This window comes from Podarcis erhardii (genome assembly GCF_964252035.2).
Source record: "Podarcis erhardii genome assembly, chromosome: 2".
Taxonomy (NCBI): domain Eukaryota; kingdom Metazoa; phylum Chordata; class Lepidosauria; order Squamata; family Lacertidae; genus Podarcis; species Podarcis erhardii.
Genome location: NC_138498.1, coordinates 64,136,919 through 64,156,465, shown reverse-complemented (window position 1 = coordinate 64,156,465; position 19,547 = coordinate 64,136,919). Strand labels below are relative to the sequence as shown.

At 44.0% G+C, this 19,547-nt stretch overlaps 1 protein-coding gene across 5 annotated transcripts in view; it reads right to left on the bottom strand.

Annotated features, from left to right (window-relative positions):
• Window positions 1-19,547, bottom strand: part of SYNPO (synaptopodin) — a 79,236-nt gene that overhangs the window by 14,046 nt on the left and 45,643 nt on the right. For 4 of the 5 annotated variants that reach the window (XM_081851370.1, XM_081851371.1, XM_081851372.1 and 1 more), the window contains one exon: window positions 2,063-4,401. In XM_081851370.1, the coding sequence (XP_081707496.1) occupies window positions 2,063-4,401 (2,339 nt within the window). Of the gene's footprint in view, window positions 1-2,062; window positions 4,402-19,547 lie in introns of those variants that run through there. The other variant, XR_014153858.1, reaches the window with a different exon arrangement.

The window sequence follows — 19,547 nt, the reverse complement described above, 5'->3', positions numbered from 1 at the left end:
TTAGATTTAATGGAGGTTTGGTTGCTCAACATGAGCACCTGGTTTTATGGAGCTTGTCTATTCCCAAAGGGCAGTCTGTAGTTAGCTTCCTTCAAGAGACACTTCTTAATGCCCAAAATTAATGAACGAATGAAATCCACTTGTACGTTCTGTATGCATGACTTTATTGGCCTCCCAGTTTTGCAACTAATACATGGCTCCTCATGGTCTTAATGCTACCCCAGGTTGTCAGCTGTATTATGTAATGCCTGGTGTGTCTCTTTTGAAAGAAAATGACAGGTGCTTGATTACTCTGCACAATACCAGACCATAGACCCCCATAGACGATGCTATGCTGAAAGACCTACATAGCTGACTTCAAAATCTGTGTGGAAGTAGAACACTGCAGGCCACTAGCCTTTGGGGGGGGGGTGTTCCTTACTATCCAAATTCCAGGAGAAATAAACCACCTGGAGAACTTCAGTTATTGGGAAGTACAAAAATGCAGAAAGTACCTAAACTTATTTTTGACCAGTGTGTTGGTGGTGTTGTCAGCCCCAAATACTCAGTACTCTTAAACAAATCCATGGGAGGTAATGAAAGAGCAGTAAAATTAAAAGAGATACTTTGAGGTTTGCTTTATTTGCCTTCTGGTCTTTTCAGAGCACATTCTGTGCTTCCTCTGCCCCCAACAGCCATGAGGGCCAGAAACATATTTGTTAAAACTAAACAATTAAACAATCACAATTTTATGCAGAAGATACTGCACCATGGGATCATATCCCGCACACCCCTGATTTCTGTTAGCATTTGCTAGGGTGGACAATTTTGCCTCTGCTGTGGGGCAACTGCAGTCACTTTGAGAAATGCTACTGATACTCAAACTTCACAATCATCCTATTGTCAGCTGTATAAAACTTCACTATGATATTCACCCAGGGCTAAACAGTGGCACTGAGCTATATGCATGCCTGTGCCTCAGTTGTTTAGAAGCCTGCTTTTGCCAACTTTAATATGAACATTATCTTAAATATGTCTGGGTACAGATTTCTTTGTGTAAGATAACAGCAGCGCACCTGCAGAAACCTCTTTGGCCACCAAAGGAATAATTTCAAGTGTGTCTTTAGCCTAGACGCTTCATGATGGGTGGAGTGGGCTGGCTAGTGTGTGACTTTCCAGATCAGCAAAACAGAGTAAGTACATCAGCATTGCTGTGTAGTACAAATGGGGTGCTTAGAGGCTATTTGCATCTTCTCTTCACCCTGAAGTGATTCTCAGTGTTGTTGTTTAAAGGAGACAATGAAAGAAAAGTAGAGAGTGGGGAAATATACAAAGCAGAAACATATGGGAAGCAGAAACAGGTATCAGTGGAAGTGACATTGTCCGAAATCAAAGATGTTCGAGTGGGGAAAGGAGAGCATGCCTTTTGGCGTCAGCAGAGAGCAGAGGTTGCAAGCAGGTCATGCTAAAGTCTCCGGATGCATAGAGAACAGAGAAACAAAAGTCTTGCAGAGCAAGGAAAAAATTCAGAAGGCAAGGCGGAGAGATGAAGCCAGAGATTTGATGCTCCATAAAGTTTCTGGGCAGCAGAAGAAAGAAGGCACCAGACGCTCCTCCTGTTTCAGTCAAGCTTCTGCTAACGATCTTCTAGGACTCCTATGCCTGGACTACTTTTATGCTCCTACTGTGCACTGCATTCACACACTCTTTAGCTCCCTTTGGAACTTAAATCTGCACAAATGTATGGATCCAATTGCACAAGTTCTGCTAGGCCAAGGCATCCCAGGATTATGTTAAACTGGGCTTCCACCGCAGACCTCGGCTGCAGAAAAGTCTGAGGGGAGCACCTGTCTGCTCACTTGAGCTCAGTTTCCTTAGTGTAAACGTTGTCTGGCCCATTGGAGTTTGAGATACGGCTATATTGTATGCAAATCCTATTGGATTTCTAACCTGCAAGCTGTCTTCATTTTGCTTTTTTTGCCTTTTTTTTTGCACACCACCAATCAGCAGCTAACGATGACACTGGCCATTTGCCCAAACCCCTGTACAGATACCATTACTTGTAGTAAAAAGGTCTCCACACCTGAGGCTCAATTCCAGCATTCTTGGTGGAATAAGAAGGCCTTGGAGCTTGGAAGACTCCTTTTGCTCTCGGCGACAAAATTCTTGAAGGATATTCAAAAGGCGGCTCCTGTGATGCTTCCATGCTTGTCTGGACATTCTGAGGGGCAAGCGAAGTCCTAGGTGACGGGGCGAAAGGAGCAGGATATGGTCTGCCCTGGCTGAACTGGGCAAGTGGATGAAAAACAGGAGAAGGAGGCAAGGGAGATGTTGGGCAAGAGGCCTGTCTCATATACATGGGCTCAGCAACCACAGGCTTGGGTGGCGGTGCCCCTTTTGGTAAGGACCTCACGGGATCTTTGGCTGGGGAAAGGATGAACAAGGAGGACTGAAGCTGGTAAGGCTGCTGCTTGGAGATCTCTAGCTCCTTTTTGGAAATCTCGCTCTCCGACATGTTGCTGTTGTACAAAGGCATAGGAGCAGCTTTGGGAGATCTGGCTGGACTTTTGGGAGGGCCCTGGAATGTGACTGGGGAGAGATGAGTTTCTGAAGCGTATTTCCAGGAGGGAGGGAGGGACATGGTAGGAGAAGGTGACCTGCCTATGTCTGGGTGTGATGGAGACTCAATGACATACTTCTGCATCCTTGACTGCCTTCTGGCAAATAGTTCTGCCCCCTTTCCTCTTGCCTCTGATAGGCTTTGGTTGGATTTGATCATTGGCTTGGGTTGTATTCTTGGTGACCTTAAACACGAAGACCACTCTGGGGCATTATCTGCAGGAGCCTGTGCTGGTCCTTCTATTGATCTGTTTTCAGGCAGGAAGTTAGAGGCCTCCGCGCCCAGAGCAAATGGCTCCTCTTCCAGACTGGATGCTCCTCCTTGTCCTCTCCCCTTTTTCCTGTTATCTGCTCTCTGGACTAAATTCAAGAGATCTGGATTAGGAGCCACTTTGGGCTTCTCGACAAAGGTGAACATGGACTTCTTTGTTGCTCTGCGGGCTACGGACTCCTCCAGAAGGCCTGTTTTGGTTGCTGGTGACTCCCTCTCCTCTCCTCCAGGAAAAGGTCCTGGTCTGCTGTCCACATACGTAGCCTCATGGGGAACAGGAGCTTTCTGTTCTTCAGTAGGATACAGCGCAGAGTAGGCCGGAGGTGACCTGACCCTAGTTACTGGCGGAGGGCTGGAAAACGTCTCTGCATAAGTGGGTGGAGGAGGAAACTCAGCCACAGGACTCTTCTCTGCTGGCGCCTGAGCTGCAGCCAGCAGTCGAGTCCCAAATGGTCTTGCAGTTCGGTTCTTCACAGGCAACGGTTTAGACAAAGTCAGGCGTACTTCACAGTACTGCTTATTAGTGTGTGTCACAGTCTCGCTGGGCTGTGTTTCGGTAGCTAGCACGGGTTTCTCTTCCTCAGCAGCAGGTGAAACGTCCTTGTCCTCAATGATTGGTACATCCGGCTCCTTGTTGAGAATCTCTCCGTTCTCCTTCCTGTCAATCACTGGTTCACTCATTGGCTTGTCAAGAAAAATATTGTTTTCCTGATCGAGAACAGGTGCATACAGCACCTTGTCAGGGATGTTGTTGTTGTTATTCTTGCTGTCAATATTTGGCAAATATGGTTCTTTATCGAGAACATTGTTTTCCCTGTCTGTATGCAGTACACATGGCGCCTGTTCAAGAATGGTGCTGTTATTCTCCCTGTCAGCGACAGGGACAGCATCAAAAATAGGCAGTATTTTTTCCATATTGTCAACAACTGGCACTTGCTCAGTAACTAGTGCCTTTTCAAACTCATTGGCGATAAGTTCATGCATTCCATTGGTGGAGGCTGTCCCCGTAGTTTCCTTCAGGTACACGCTGAGAGGAATTTGCTCAAAGTCTTCAGCTGGGATTTCCTCAGAGGAAAACGTGGCGTGAATTGTGGAAACGGCCTCCTCACTTCTTATTTTATGCCTTTGAGAGCCCTGCGTGTTATCTAGAGTCTGCTCCAGAGCCAGGCTTTTCTCGTATTCTTCCATGCTGCCTTTTTGCCCCCGCAACTCAGAGTTCTTGGCACAGGATAATCCTTCCGATGCTCCGATGTCTATTGAGGCCTGCTTCAAATGGGGCTCTTTCCCATGTCTTGGGCTGCTTTGGTGCTTATGAGTAGCTCTGGGGATGCGTTCGGCCCCTGCTTGCTTCGGGCTTGTTGTCTTGGGGGCTTCTAAGGTAAAAGCATTCACCCGCTGCTTGCGCCGGTGAAACAGAAGGACCCCTTTGGAGTTGGAGCTGGGTGGGGTTGTCAGCTGAGCAGCAATTCTCTGGCTCCTGGCTTTCGCTTCCTTCAGCTCTTTCTCAGAAAGGCTGGCACTTCTCGAAACATCTGAGGAAGAGAAAGGATACAGGGGACAGTGTTAACTCAAGAATCAAAGAGTCCCAGAAAACACACATACATACTACACATCTACCCAACTGGAATATGATTAATTTAAACTAAAACTTGTTGGTCACAACCCAGAAAAAAGCACCTGTAAAGAATATACAGAAAGCAGTAACTCAAAGCCAGCAAAATCACAAGCCACAGAAGTATATAGTTGTCACAAGGCTTTTTTTTTTATATGCTAATGTATTTCAGCAGATAACTACCATTGATACTAAGTTGTAATCATAACACAAAATTAAAAAATGACATACTAGACACAGCTGGCCAAAATGAATATGGTTGTCATTGTTTTAAATGCCAGTAATAGCTGCATAATTATTGCTATTAATAATAAAAAGTGGACAGCAGTACCCTGTTGTACACTCTGAATACCAGTTGCTAGGGGACAACAGCAAGATTCGTTGCACTAGGGCAAGAGAGGGCTTTTAACTCACTTTAATTGCTCTAGCCTAAATTTCTGGTATGCAGTTGAATCCCATAAAATACTGGCAGCCTGGAGGCAGTCTTTTTCATTCCTGCAGAACGATTGCTAGTTATGCTGCAGGTGGCAAAAAAAGTTGTTTAGAATACGGAAGCCCTGTCCCCTATCCTATGGTTACCAGATTTTTTTCAATGAATCCGGGGGCATTTTTATTTATTTATTTTTTGATGCTGAGTAGCAACAGGGAGTCAGTAGTGGGGATGGTGAGGCAAAAGACCCTGGGCCCAAGCACACATGCATATTGTATAAAGGTGCAAAGCCCTTATTTCACACCCTGAGAAACAAATGCGCAGAGTTTTTTAAAAAAATTGGGGAACTCCCAAGCCTCTCCCAATCAGTCAAAACAAAGGGGGAAGGGGGCAGGAGATCTGTACCGCCGGACGCCCCCGGTTCCCCTTTGGCAGTGGTGGCAGCAGCGGCAGTCAGCAGCCCAGAGCACAAGACACATCATATGGGAACTTCCGGTGAGGAAAAATGGCGGGCGCCACAGCAGTGAGTAGCTCCTGAAGCCAGCCAGAGCCAACTGCGCTACCAGACTGGCTCCAGGCTGCTGAGGCTGCCGCTGCCACGTTTCCGGGGGACACATTTGCAAATCTGGGGACATTCCAGGGACAGAATTTGTCCAGGGACAGATTTGCAAATCCGGGGACTGTCCCCGGGAACCGGGGACATCTGGTAACCCTACCCTATCCATGGGTGCAGAAATACTGGGTTTTGATGATGCTCTTCAGAATACTGTAGACTTCACCGTGACCCACTGTGTCAGAGGGCAGAAAATGCTGGGGTGTTTTTCAAGTGCATTTCGGATCACTCTGTATCACTGTTTAGAACTTTTGGGGACTGGGTTTCTAAATGGGTTTGAGAAGGAATAATGAAAGCAACAAACAAGAGCAGCAACAACGAGAGCAACAATAACAGTCCACATTGTTTTTCTTCCACTTTTCAGAAAATTCAACTTAAGCACTATGTGAATGTTTTATGTATTCCTACTATACATCATGTGCCCAGCCTTAAAATCTGTCTATATCAGATCTAGAGCAAGGGTCCACAGGACAGCATACATATGATTTTCAGGTAAATGCCAACCAAAGTAAATTGAAGCTATTCTGGCCTTTCCTATCAGTGAAGTTTAATGTAATTAAAGCAGACATATAACAGAGTGGGCAGTCATCCCATTATTTGGGAGGGCTTGGAAGTTAATCATTGATTGCAAGAATTGGGAACCATTTCCCCATCCCAACCTTGCATACAGTTTTTTCACTCTCCTTAGTGACCTTCCCTCACACCTCAAGTCCCTGCAACCAGGACCAGTGCATATGTGTATAACTGCCTTCCAGCAAAGACATTCTAATGCTTCCCCCCTTTTTTTTACAATGGAAAAATCCCAGGCATTCTACTCTCTTTATTTTCAAGATCAATTTTTGCAAGAAAAAAGTCACTGGGAGATTGTGTCCCTGTTTTGTACACAGCTTTGCTTTGTGATTGTAAATGACTGCATGCAAAAGGAATTTATTGAAAGACTTCAAATGGTTTCAGGTTGCAGTTCACTTGGTTTCAAACACCCTGTACAAACATGCTCCAAGCAGGAAGTTGGCCAGCTCGAAACTGTCTCACAGATCTCCCCTTTTTTACAGAGGCTTGGCTAAGCACAATGAGCCGGGTTATCACAAAAATTAGAAAAATAAACTATTGTCTCTGAACCCTGCTGGAGGCTCACCTCTTGCACAGCAGATGCACAGTGCTGGCCTAATAATTTTGTTTGAACCTAAACACAAGATGGCAGCGTCTGATAATAAATTTGCAACATTTGGGGCCTTTCGTATGATTCCTAACCAATCAGGGATTCAAGCTAATTAGCCAACGGCTTCCTAGAACAGAGTCCACTTAGCATCTCATAAAAGCATGAAATATAGGCCACTTGGGTTCCTCCTAACTCACCTTAACTGTCTAGGGGAGGTGGGGAGCTGCCAGCTTTTAAAAACTGTCTGGCCATGGGTCATGGCATAAGTGGCTATTAGCAACGTTCCAGAAAGGATGTGGAAGGACACAGAATGCATTTTCTTTGGGTGAGCCATTTCCTATGAGCAACTTTTCTGAAACTCCCATGATTTCATACATCTGGCAAGAGGAAACATCAGAAACAAAGGGCAGTTATAAAAAGTTTACAGGCCAACCGCTGACATTCCTACTGAGGACGGTGGCACGAGGGGGAAGCAGGATAGCTTGCCCAGACAAAGGATTCTCCCAGTTCCCCTTTAGGCTTTTGGGCTCACAGCTGGGGTCAGAATCATGCTACTTGTCGGCGATTTTGCCGTTTCTAGTGAGGGTCCTTAATTCAAATTCAACACCATAATTTTGAATTATGAAGAGAAGACTCCCTGGAAAAGACCCTGATGTTGGGAAAGATGGAGGGCACGAGGAGAAGGGGACGACAGAGGACGAGATGGTTGGACAGTGTTCGCGAAGCTACGAACATGAGTTTGACCAAACTGCGGGAGGCAGTGGAAGACAGGAGTGCCGGGTGTCCATGGGGTCATGAAGAGTCGGACACAACTAAACGACTAAACAACAAGAAGAAGTGAGGGTCCTGTGAAGTTTCTTTGAGCAGAAGATGACATATTCAATTTTGTCTGATTAGGTTGACCACTATATAAGGGAATTGATGTTAAAGCCTGCCTTCCACAAATAGGCTGCATAAACACCGTACCTTTCAAGCACATTTAAAGGACATAGGTCATAGAGTTGGAAGGGACCACAAGGATCATCTAGTTGGGAATCTTTTGCCCAACATGGGGCTTGAACCCACAACCCTGAAATTAAGAGTCAAATGCTCTACTGATGACTTCCCCCAAAGAATCCTGGGGACTGCAGTTGGTTAAGGGTGCTGAAAACTGTCGGTCTGTGAGGGGGAAACTACAGTTTCCAGGATTCTTTGGGGGAAGTCATAGCCTTTAACTGTATGGTGTATATGTACCCTATATTAGATTATTCTGACTGCAGCAAGTGCCCTGATTATTCTGAGTGCAAGAAGTGTTGCTAATGGAGAATTAACACTTTTGTTAATAGGGGCACCAGCTCCTTCCTTCATAAGGAATATGATGAGAATGTAGGACCCTAGCACAGACAGAGAGTGATTTACACACACAAACATATAAGTAAAAATGAAAGGAGGGAGAAGAGGGGAAAGGGTGAATGTAGAGGATAGGAGGGTAGGAAGCAGAGGATAGGAAAGAAGACTCTAAGGACCACTGAAGGAAAGAAAAAGAAGAAAGCCAGGGCATTGTGTCTCTCTTTTAGTTGTCCCAGGGTCACATAATATCTTGGAACTTGCATCTCAAAGTCTTGGGTTCTGTGACTGAAGTCTACCCTCAAAGTTCATAGCTGGAGGTGAGCAAAGTCAGTGCCTGGCAATGGTTGCTGCCCTCTTTTACTACAATCTGAATCATTGATTGCAGGGTGATAATGATGATTAACTTCACTTATGAATTGCTTTTTATGAAACATCTCAGAGTGATTTCACAATAAAAAAACACACATATAAAACAACTGTATCTATTTAAAAATCTAATATATATATATATATATATATATATATATATATATATATACATAATCCCCCTCAAACCAAGCAGAACGTTGGCAAATTGAAATGTGGAACTGTGATAGGAGGGTGGGATTTTTGTGTTCTCATAAAAGGCTGACATTTTCTCTCATTATTTAGCATTCTCGTAATACAAATAGGGCTTAAATGCATTTTTTTGGGAAACCAAGCCAGATGGGCAGGGTATAAATAATCTATTATTATTATTATTAATCTTTCCAAAGAGAGGAAAAAAACTTCCATGAAACATTTCATGCAGACATCGCAGATCCCAAAAGATTCATTCAACTGTTGTTTTAAGTTCAGGGGTTTAAGCAGGAGAGGGTTAATAATGGGGTAACAAGAGCCACTTCAGTTGGACAAAACCTCTGGGCAGGTCTGCCTATACCTTCCTTTTGTTGGGGAGATTTCTAACTAAGTAGCCAGGATTTGATCTCTCTCTCAGTTCCTAAGGAAATAAAGCTGGAAGTTCCTGGATGTTTTGTGACATGCCTTGCACCCTTCCCATTTAAGGATGATGCCAGGAAGATATGAGCGAAAAGAAACAAAACAAGCTGCAGTTTTAGCACCATACTAGATATGACACTAAAGGTGTAAGTAGGAAGCCTGTCACTGTCAAGTTTTTAAAAAGTTAATAGCATATGTAAGGAGAGGGTGAGGGATTTTCATATGGACTGAGGGGGTTAAATCATTTCATTCGCTGCCTCTTCCCTGGAGCAGTAAGCTGTGAACCAGTGTGGTGTAGCAGTTAGAGTGTTAGACTAACACCTGGGAGACCAGGGTTCAAATCCTCACTTAGCCATGAAGCTCACTGGCTCACCATGGGCCAATCCCCACAGAATTATTAGGGCCACTTTGAGCTCCTTCGAGGGAAAGTGGAATATAAATATAAATAAATAAATCACAAGAGTGGGTTTGACCACCCCCACTCTCACTTGCAAACACTTGTGTGCGTGTGCACACACTGAGGGAATCACAGCATGATGTGTCTGTTTTATTTATTTTCTCTTTTTGACACCACCGCCAAAATTGTTGGGATTACGGAGAGGGAAAGTTTACTTGGAAGCTGGATCAGGCCCTTGGACTGAGGGAAACCAAACTCAGATAAGCATTGCCCCTGGAACTTCTGGAACCATAGGCCTTTAACACAAATCTTCAAGCAGTCTTCATGCTCTATAAGGGCAGATCTACACCATATATTTAAGACACATCTGCTTCCCCCAGAGAATCATGGGAACTAATGTGTGATGTGGATCTGCCCTAATGACTGCTTTAAGCATGGCAAGTTTACTGCATGGATAGCACTTGTGTACAGGAAAAGTGAGTGCATGGCAGACATGGTGTGGTCATGTGTTTAGGTTTCCAAAAGAATATGGAAAACATATTCCTTCCTGACCCCTCTCCTTATTGCTCCCATAGGAGATGCTCACATTAAACACTGGCTGGTTTAGAACCAACCAACAGGAAATCCCACTTCATGCAGCAGAAAGAGACACAATCACAGGAAACAATTGACTCGTGACAACAAGGCAGAACTAATACAAAACGTATTGATTAGTTTATATGTTTGTAGTCCACCCTTCCATCTAATAGATCCCCATGGTGGTTAACATCAACTGCAAATCAAATAGAACCTCTTAGAAAACAGAATTAACAAATGACGAAAAGACGTATCAGGCAACCGACACCAACAGTGGAATATTGATCCTGCATCTTGCAAACTAAATAGAAATGTTAGCAAGTGCGGTGGTCCTCATCTCTCCCGCTCTCTTCTAGCCAGTCTAGTAATATTAAGCAGGTGATCTGAAACTCTTCAGGTCTGACTGCTTCAAGATCTGTCCAAGGAGATTGCTTGGGAAGGAAGCTTGCTATGCCACACATCTCAAGAGAAAAGCACAAGAAGAGAAGGAGTCTGGGTAAGTCAATGGTGGGCAAGGCAAAACCAGGCAGCTCAACTACCCCAGATACTGGTCAGACCCCATCCTTGGCCAGGTCATAAAACAGGGGTAGTCAACATGGCACCTTTCAGATGTTGTTGGACTACAACTCTCATCAGCCCCAGCCAACACGGCTGATGGTCAGGGATGATGGGAGTTGTAGTCCAGCAGTGTTGACTACCCCATACACACCCTGAACTTCTCACTGCAATAATTTTCTGATAGGATGAAACATACCAGGACTAAAGAGAATTCTTCTATCCCATTATCCCTACCCAGTAGGTTTTCCCACCACAGAAGGCTCAAGCCAAGTTGGGGTTCCAAGAGAACTTTGTGCAGTTCTATGAGCATGCACTCCCTCCACTGTGAATGTTACATGCTAATTTCACTGGCATCTATCTGTGATCTCATAGCCTTTTATTATTTCAGCCTCTGGTATAAGGGAACCACTGGGGATTTGATAATATTACACCGCCAAGATCGTTCAGGAAATTTGTTACAGAAAACTGGGTCTTCTAACCTATGGAACCATTCCCCTATCGCCTTACCTTTGGCATAGCTGGGCTGTGTCAGCAAGCACCAGCTCCATTTTCATTTGCCCAGGCATGAAGTTATAAATTGCTCTACACAATACCAAACAGGGAGCTGGCGGGGAGAAGCCAGGCTAAGCTATGTTGAGGTGCAAGTTAATAAGCTGTTAGTTACTACTAGGGAGAAAATAATACACAGATTAGATAATGTTGTAGGCTGGATGTGGGCTTTTCTTTTCTCCTCTTGACAAGATAAAGCTATAGATTCACAGATACTTTGGGATTTGCAGCGATAAAAGAACTGCAGGTGTGTCTACAAAGGATGACTAAAGCAGATATACCTTTTGCTTGCACCATGCATGTGCTGTTTCTTAGCCATTCCCTGAAGCCAGAGGTCTGACAACTCTTAATTTTACACAAGTCATTTGAGAACAAAGCCTGGCTTCTCCATTGTCCATCTAGCTGTCACCATTGCTACATGTACTCATAGATTATGCATTGGGAAAGATAATAACCCACAGCCTTTGATGCTTGTGTGATGAGAGATATTCTTGGGAATTTAAAGTATTTCCATCTCCTTTCCTTTTCTTTTGACCTGCAGTTTGCCAAATCTATTCATGACAGGTTTTAACAGCATTTGCCTCCAACAAGTGAGTTTATTCAAAGGTAAAACCTCAAAGAAGGAGGAGAAAATTGCCAAAAGGTGGCCAGGGGGCTCTGGGGGACCATTAGTAAATAACCAAAAGTTCCACAAAATTATACACTGTAAGGGCATTTACTAAATTTAGAGGGGGAGAAAGGGGTGCCATAAAAATACATTCTTTTCGAAAAGAAGGTTCACAGGCATGAATAAATACAGTGATACCTCAGATTAAGTACTTAATTCATTCCAGAGGTCCGTACTTAACCTGAATCTGTTCTTAACCTGAAGCACCACTTTAGCTAATGGCGCCTCCTGCTGCTGCCGCGCCGCCAGAGCACGATTTCTGTTCTCATCCTGAAGCAAAGTTCTTAACCTGAAGTACTATTTCTGGGTTAGCGGAGTCTGTAACCTGAAGCGTATGTAACCTGAAGCGAATGTAACCTGAGGTACCACTGTAGAACAGAAGAAGAAGAAGAAGAAGAAGAAGAAGAAGAAGAAGAAGAAGAAGAAGAAGAAGAAGAAGGGTAGTAAGTAGTAGTTTGGATTTGATATCCCGCTTTATCACTACCCTAAGGAATCTCAAAGCGGCTAACATTCTCCCCCCCCCCTCAACAAACACTCTGTGAGGTGAGTGGGGCTGAGAGACTTCAGAGAACCAGGAGGGCAGATTGTTTTTGTTTTGTCCTGGGAAGGGGAGGTTAGTTGCTGGAGGAATTTGTACACATGCTCTGCAACTCCACTTCCTTGCATCAGTGTTTGAGGACTCAGGACAATCTCAATTAAGTTAGCATTGTTTAATTATGTGTTGTTGCTTAAAAATGTCATGGTGGTGGGGATGGGAGGTGGGGGAAGAAAGAAAGAAAGAAAGAAAGAAAGAAAGAAAGAAAGAAAGAAAGAGAGAGTAGGACATTCTACAGAGCTGCCAGGTATGCTGTGGGTTGTTACTGCCACCGATTCCACCCACTTGGAGCTTGTCTAACTTTTATGCATTTAATATGTTTTTCATTTTCTTGCCTTCTGTGCTGCTTGGAATCTTTCCAGGGTATTTTTATCAGTGGTTCAACCCCTTCAATGTACCAGCAGCAGAGAAATGGAATTACTAATTCAAAGCACTTCAGTGAAATGGAGGGGAAGAAAGAAAGATTTCTTTAAGGGAAAGCCTATATTGAGCTGTAAATTTCCTCCCAGACATTCTTGCTCTTCCAGGACACCCTCCAGCAGAATATAAAAATCACCAACACATCAACAAAAAGTTTTGCATGGAGATTCCAGTGCGAAGCCCCTGAGTTGCAGCAAATTTGACAGTGTGAAACTTGGGCTCAGCACAAGCTGGAGAAGACTAGCTGTCTAACTGAGAGAGGCATAGAGTCCTCTAGTCCAAATCCCTGCCAGTGCTGGCAACTTGCCACTACAGCATCCCTGACAGGCTCCTCGCAGGAGTGGAATGAGCATGATGTGGAACTTGTAAAAAGTGATCAGAGATCCATAACAGCTTCCTAGGGCCCGGTATTTCTCAAAATCATCTTTAAAAAATAATATCAACTATTGTTTTCAAAAAGTCATTGCTGCGGTGATGTCTTGGTGGTTTGAGGGAGGGAAAGAAGAAAGAAGAGGTGGTGGCATAGAAATTGGCGACACCTGTCCCAATGGCTTGCAGTTGCTGAAGAATATTGAGAATGAAAGTAAAGATCAACAATGCCATTTCAGGCTACGTCAGAGAGATGGATCATAGCAGTCTGGGGACCTCTGCTCTGAGTCTGAACAAAACCTTTATTAAATAAGCTATGAGATTCATGGCGCATTCACCAGCAATCCTGTGTGACACAACCAGATAGCCATATAACTAACAAACTGGAATTGGCAGCTAGAATGCTAGTGAGCATATGTGCTCGCTCCTGGGAGTACAAAGGCTTTCATGTTCTTTCAATACAATTCAATTCTTTTCACCCAGCATCTCAGTAAAGGCACATAAGGCAATTGACCTTCACTGCCATGCCTCCTGCTTTCTAGCACCACACTCTGAGCTGCAGGGGGAGGACATGGGACCATCTGTGAAACTTCCTCCCTTGGGATTTCTATGTACATCTCATCTGTGGCTCCTTTCCAAAGACCCTTTCCTGTTTGATCAGCAATTCCACCGTCATAGACTTCCTCTTGTCCTCACTTAACACGCAGTGTAGATAAGGGGATGACGACAATGTGGCTGGGAGACTCAGTTCCATTTTAAGAACAGCAAATGTGCTATCCACCTGCACTGAGAACAGTGAAGGTGCTTCTAGGCAGTAGTAGTAGAAGAAGAAGAATCTGAAGTCAGTTTGATGAACCATCATGATACCAGCCTGCAGTTCAGAATTTCCCACATTGCAGTGACGATGGTAATAGCAGTGATGTTACTGTTTCAGAGCGCTCAATCTGGCTGGTTCCAGAATGTTGCAATTTTGTGAGGGCAATTCAGTCACACACTGGCAAATTTGGGTTGTGCAATTCAAGTGGATTTGGTGTTCTTGTGCAACAAACCTACTTTTAAATAAACAAACAAATCGGAACTTCTGTGGTAGGGAAAGTAATGGGAAGATGCACTGTAAAGTGTGGGATCAACATAGCTTGGCGCAACATCAAACAAATCAGAACAAAAGCTCAGAGAATAGCAGTCATCATACAAGTTTCCCACAAAATTTGTGCAAGCAAACAAGGAAGAGACATACTGTATAAACAGGTAACCTGGAAGCAATCACTCAACCCCACTGGGAGACAGTACCAAGATGCAAATATGATCTTCCATTATTTGGTATCACTGAGAGCAGTAATATCTCAGCCATCCCTGCCATTATAAGTGTTTACTTTATATGTCTGTTAATCCATGCCCACACCTTTGTCCCTTTTCTCCCTTAACTCTGCAGTGAAGTGGAGCCTGACACTTCCTGGCAAGAAGCCACTCCATCAGAAGAAGTTGTCCTCATTGGACAGCAACTGTAGTGTGTGTCTCATTTGCCATACTTCTTATGGGAACATGGCTCTATACCCACCATACATTTAAAGCACCTGGCTCCCCCCACTAAAGAATCATGGAAGCTGTAGTTTGTCCCTCACAGAATTTTGTGAAGAGTGCTGGTAAGTGTAGCTCCGCAAGGGGCAAACTACAGTTCCCAGGGTTCTTTGAAGGAAGCCAGGTGCTTTAAATTCATGGTAGGTATGCAGCCCAGGCTCATTCATCCAGCCGCAATGAACTGCAGGCAAGTCTTGGCCTTGGATGTTTTCCCACCCTGAAGCAAAATCTCAAAATGGCTCCCTCCCATGCTCTTTTCTTTTTAAGCGACACACAGAAAGGAAGGCCAGAGACAAGAAAATAGCATCCCCTGTGGAATCCGCTGCCTGAAGCAACAGCTTCTTGGGACTGTCGTTTTGTGGTAGAGCTCTCTGAGCCGGAGTTACATATTTCATGCCTTGTGAAGTTATTCAAATAAAGTACCTTAAGTGAATCAGGACACCCAAGAGGGTTTATATCATCTGTATCATCTAAGATGATCCAGTTCAGAATTTTCAAGCTACTTGTCAGCATTCCAGGAGATTGTGAGTGTTATAGTGTTCCTCACTTTGCCATTGTAATGTTTTAGTATAGCATTTCATAGCTCTGTAGCGTTACTTAAAAAAACCCCAACTATCCTGGATTCTTTTTATATTATCTTCTCTTTTCACAGATGTATTGTGTCATATAATGCAATTTTAATACTATCACCGCAGTGTCCGTTATGTCACTTTATGACCTTTATACAACTAAGCTGTTTTAAGTGGCAATTTGCATATCTCTTTCTCATGGTTGGAACGCGGGTGGCGCTGTGGGTAAAACCTCAGCGCCTAGGACTTGCCGATTGTCAGGTTGGCGGTTTGAATCCCCGCGGCGGGGTGCGCTCCCGTTGCTTGGTCCCAGCGCCTGCCAACCTAGCAATTCGAAAGCACCCCCGGGTGCAAGTAGATAAATAGGGACCGCTTACTAGCGGGAAGGTAAACGGCGTTTCCGTGTGCTGTGCTGGCTTGCCAGATGCAGCTTGTCACGCTTGCCACGTGACCCGGAAGTGTCTCCGGACAGCGCTGGCCCCCGGCCTCTTAAGTGAGATGGGCACACAACCCTAGAGTCGAACATGACTGGCCCATACGGGCAGGGGTACCTTTACCTTTACCTTTACTTCTCATGGCAGTAATGCAACATGCATATTGTCTTGATGAACCTGAAGGGTGACAAACTATGCTCTTAATGTAGCACAGAGACCCAGGATGTCCCAGTGAACACAGGAAGCATCAGGGCAAAGTAAGATGACTAACTTCACAGAGAGAGATCAGTGAATGGCAGAAGTCAGACCTATGTCAGCAAGGCCCAGAAATGGCTGTGCCTGGGCAAACTGAGGGCATGCTGAGGGACAGGGAACAGCCTGCATCTCCTTTATTTCCCTCTCATGTAAGGATGGGTGAATTTCAGTTCCTCTCATTTTTTCTGGTCTTAACTTTGGACTTCCACATCAGTTTGCATTTTTTTTAAAAAAAGAAGTCCTCATGAAAATTCATCAGGGAATGTATCCGAATATATGACGTTTGTAAGTGAGTTTGCCTAATACATTCATTTTTGCAAAGGCCATTCCTCCTAATATAACACATTTTGGAATGTTATTGTCACAAATGCATACATTTTATGCACTTTCCCCTAGCTTATGCATTTTTATACATATCCCTTGGCTGTAGACGTGCACTGCAAAATCTGGAAAAGTGCAAATTTTGAAGGATGGCTGTATTTCGGTGCGTGCATTGTTTTGGAAGGTGCAAATCAGGTCGGCTCGCCTTTAAATGTGAACAGAATTGAATTTATCCCATATCCCTACTCTCATTGTTGCCAACGGGAGAGAACATTATATATGAGCATTCAGCAAGCCTTTGTTTCTCCCTCTCCCTCCACCTCCAACCCAGTTTTAGGATTGCGGCCTCAGTCTGCAGTGTTCTAACGCAGTTACCTTTAGCTTGATAATAATTTTGTACTTGCAATTGTGGGTGTTAAAACACAGCTATATTTAGCTTCTATGTGCTTATAAACTTGCTTGTAGTACATTATTATTTTGCCATCACATTTTCAAATTAAGAATTTCAGCGTTCACAAAGACCAAAAATATATAAGAGATAGAAAGCTGGCAGGGGTGGCTGGCAGCAGACAGCAGGGAATCCCAGGTTTTGAATTAGATTGAAAACAAAACAAACAAACAAAATAAATAAATAATGACCCATATTTCCTTTATGTCCCTCCCACCCCCAAGGGGTTTCTTCTTAGATAAAGTAATTGTGGGTTGGCAGGAGAGGGAACTGTTATACCCTCTCATTTAAGGAATTTATCCACTCAACAGCACCCCCTCCCTTAAGCTGCTTTTCTCTCTAAGAGGTTATTATTATTATTTTTACAGAGAGCTCTTGGGATAACTTGGGGTAGAGTGATTAGAGGACAAACAGCTGAGAATGAAAAGGTTAAACAACCCCTTTCTGCCCCCTCTTGCTGCCTCTTTGCTTAACCTGAAGCCACACAGATATAGTTTATAGTCCTTGGGAACAACTATCACCTAATACAGACCAGGTTGTGCCTTAAAATCAAAGGCTGTGGATTCAGCCCATTCCTATTGAAAGATATAAACATGTTGGGCAATGTATCACAAATGCAGGGGGGAGGAATACGTCTAGTCAATAGTGGAGTATTTCAGGCACTATTACATATTGGTGACCATTCATACTGCATGTTTATACCAAGCCAGTGAATGATAACTGCATGAATAACAATGGGAGAAGGGACGTGCTTCAACCCACCATATCTTCTTGAAGGAGGAGCGAAAAGAGGGAGAGGAGCAAAGGAAAGGAAGCCAAAGTAAGAACACAGCACTCATGGGACAGGAATGTGTTAAGTGTGCTTCCTGCGAACCATTCGTATCCCATGTGCTTTTGTCACATTCCGTTTTTATGCAAGGAGGAAACACCACACACACACCTGAACTCTAGCATAAAAGGGCAGCTTCTTTTGGAGACAGACATCAGTTTTTCCATGGCAGATGGGAAATCGGTGGAAACAAATAATGGAAATATACATGTTGTGATGAACATGACCTAGACTGTGCTGTCTTCCCCACAGCCACATCACCACAATTGTGTCATAGGAAGCCACGTCAGCAGGGACTGGACTTTTGCACTGGTGTCAACAGACTGGCTCTCGATATGTTCCCCTTCACAGACCTTATACTGCCACAGGATACATTAAAATTAATTATTTTTATAACCCACCTTTTTAAAAAAGAAAACAAGAAAGCACCCCCCAAGGCAGCTAAGAAATATTGTTTGAATAGCAGAGCAATCTAAATCCACCTCCCTTACTTGAAGAGGACTGGATTAGGCAGAGTCAGCCTGCAGTTCAGCTCTCTTGGCTCAGCTGATCTCCCACTCTCTGCCAAAGATGGAGCAACATGAGCCCCACTCTGTTGGTGACAACCTCCCTTCCCAGCACTGAATGAGCTGACAGACAGGAGACCCACCAGTGGGATCCCTGCTGTGGAAAGCCAGAGGGTAGCCCTGACATAGGGTATTCTAAGGGCAGAGCTGAGTTAGCTTGGGATCTGCTGGATCTTGAGTTGATCCCACTGCCTTTGTGGGAGCTGTCTCCGTGACTGGTCCTAGACAGTGTGGATCTTGCTGACCGGTACTTTCTGTTAGCATTTCACTCCCCCGTTGTTGGATGTGTGATTGTTACATCACAACTCTGTGTTTACTTTCCAAGCTTGGAAAGTGTGAAAACGGAAGCTAGTCTTATCTCTTCCACTCTGTTGTACTTTTGTATTACTTTTCTTTCTCTCTCTCGTAGAAGAAGAAGAAGAAGAAGAAGAAGAAGAAGAAGAAGAAGAAGAGGTGAGAGGACGCCATGATTGCTTTGTCCTGTATATGTTGCTTAATAAATACTTAAAATGCACACACCAAAACTCCACTTTGTTTCTGCTATACTCTGCTGAGTGAGCGTGCACATAGTCTTCTGATATGTGGGACTGAAGATTTATGGACGTCCCTGGCTGTGCTGCATCAGTAAGATGCCTGAAGAGGTTTGTCTCATTCCGGGGGCTGCGTGTGTCCCCAGGCGTATTCCAACACTTTCTACAATGGCTACAGGGCAGGAGGGAGTTTCGATTGCACCCTAAAACATTTACTATATATATTTCAAAATATAGAATAAAAATGCCTGTACAGAAGAATTGTGCAAAAACAGCAGGGCTTTCATACAGAGTTCTGTGCCACATGAAACACTCAATGGAAGAAGTCGTTCATTTGCGGTGTAGGAGAAAGTCAGCAGTGATAGGGTCAGATGGATCCAGGTCGTTTCAGATATCCTGCCATGACTGAAAAAAACCTATCTTGTGTATTCGCCCACCATACATCACATGGACCTTTGAAGATTATTTAAGTATTCAGGTAGGTACATATAGATGGTCTCAGATCATTTAAAGTTTTAAAGATCAAGACCAGCAGATTGAATTGGGCCAGAAAGCAAACTGGTAACCAGTGAGCCAAATAATGGCTGTAGCTTCCATCTAGTCCTGCTGTTACATAAATAAAAAGAAATAGGTTGCATTTGTTGGACACTAGAGGATAACCAGTGTAGTTGCTGCTTATGACTTCTGAAATACAGAGTTTCCCCATCTATGAATAAGAACAGTCTAGGGCTAGCTTTTTTGCTTAAGCCTGCATGTAACACACATGCCCACATTGCTGCACATCCTATGGATAATTAAACCAAATATGAATGTGCCCACACAATACAGTCAACACTACAATTTATAGCATTTTGCTGTAGACGCTTTCTCGTCTTTCGCCAGAGAGTCTTTCCACC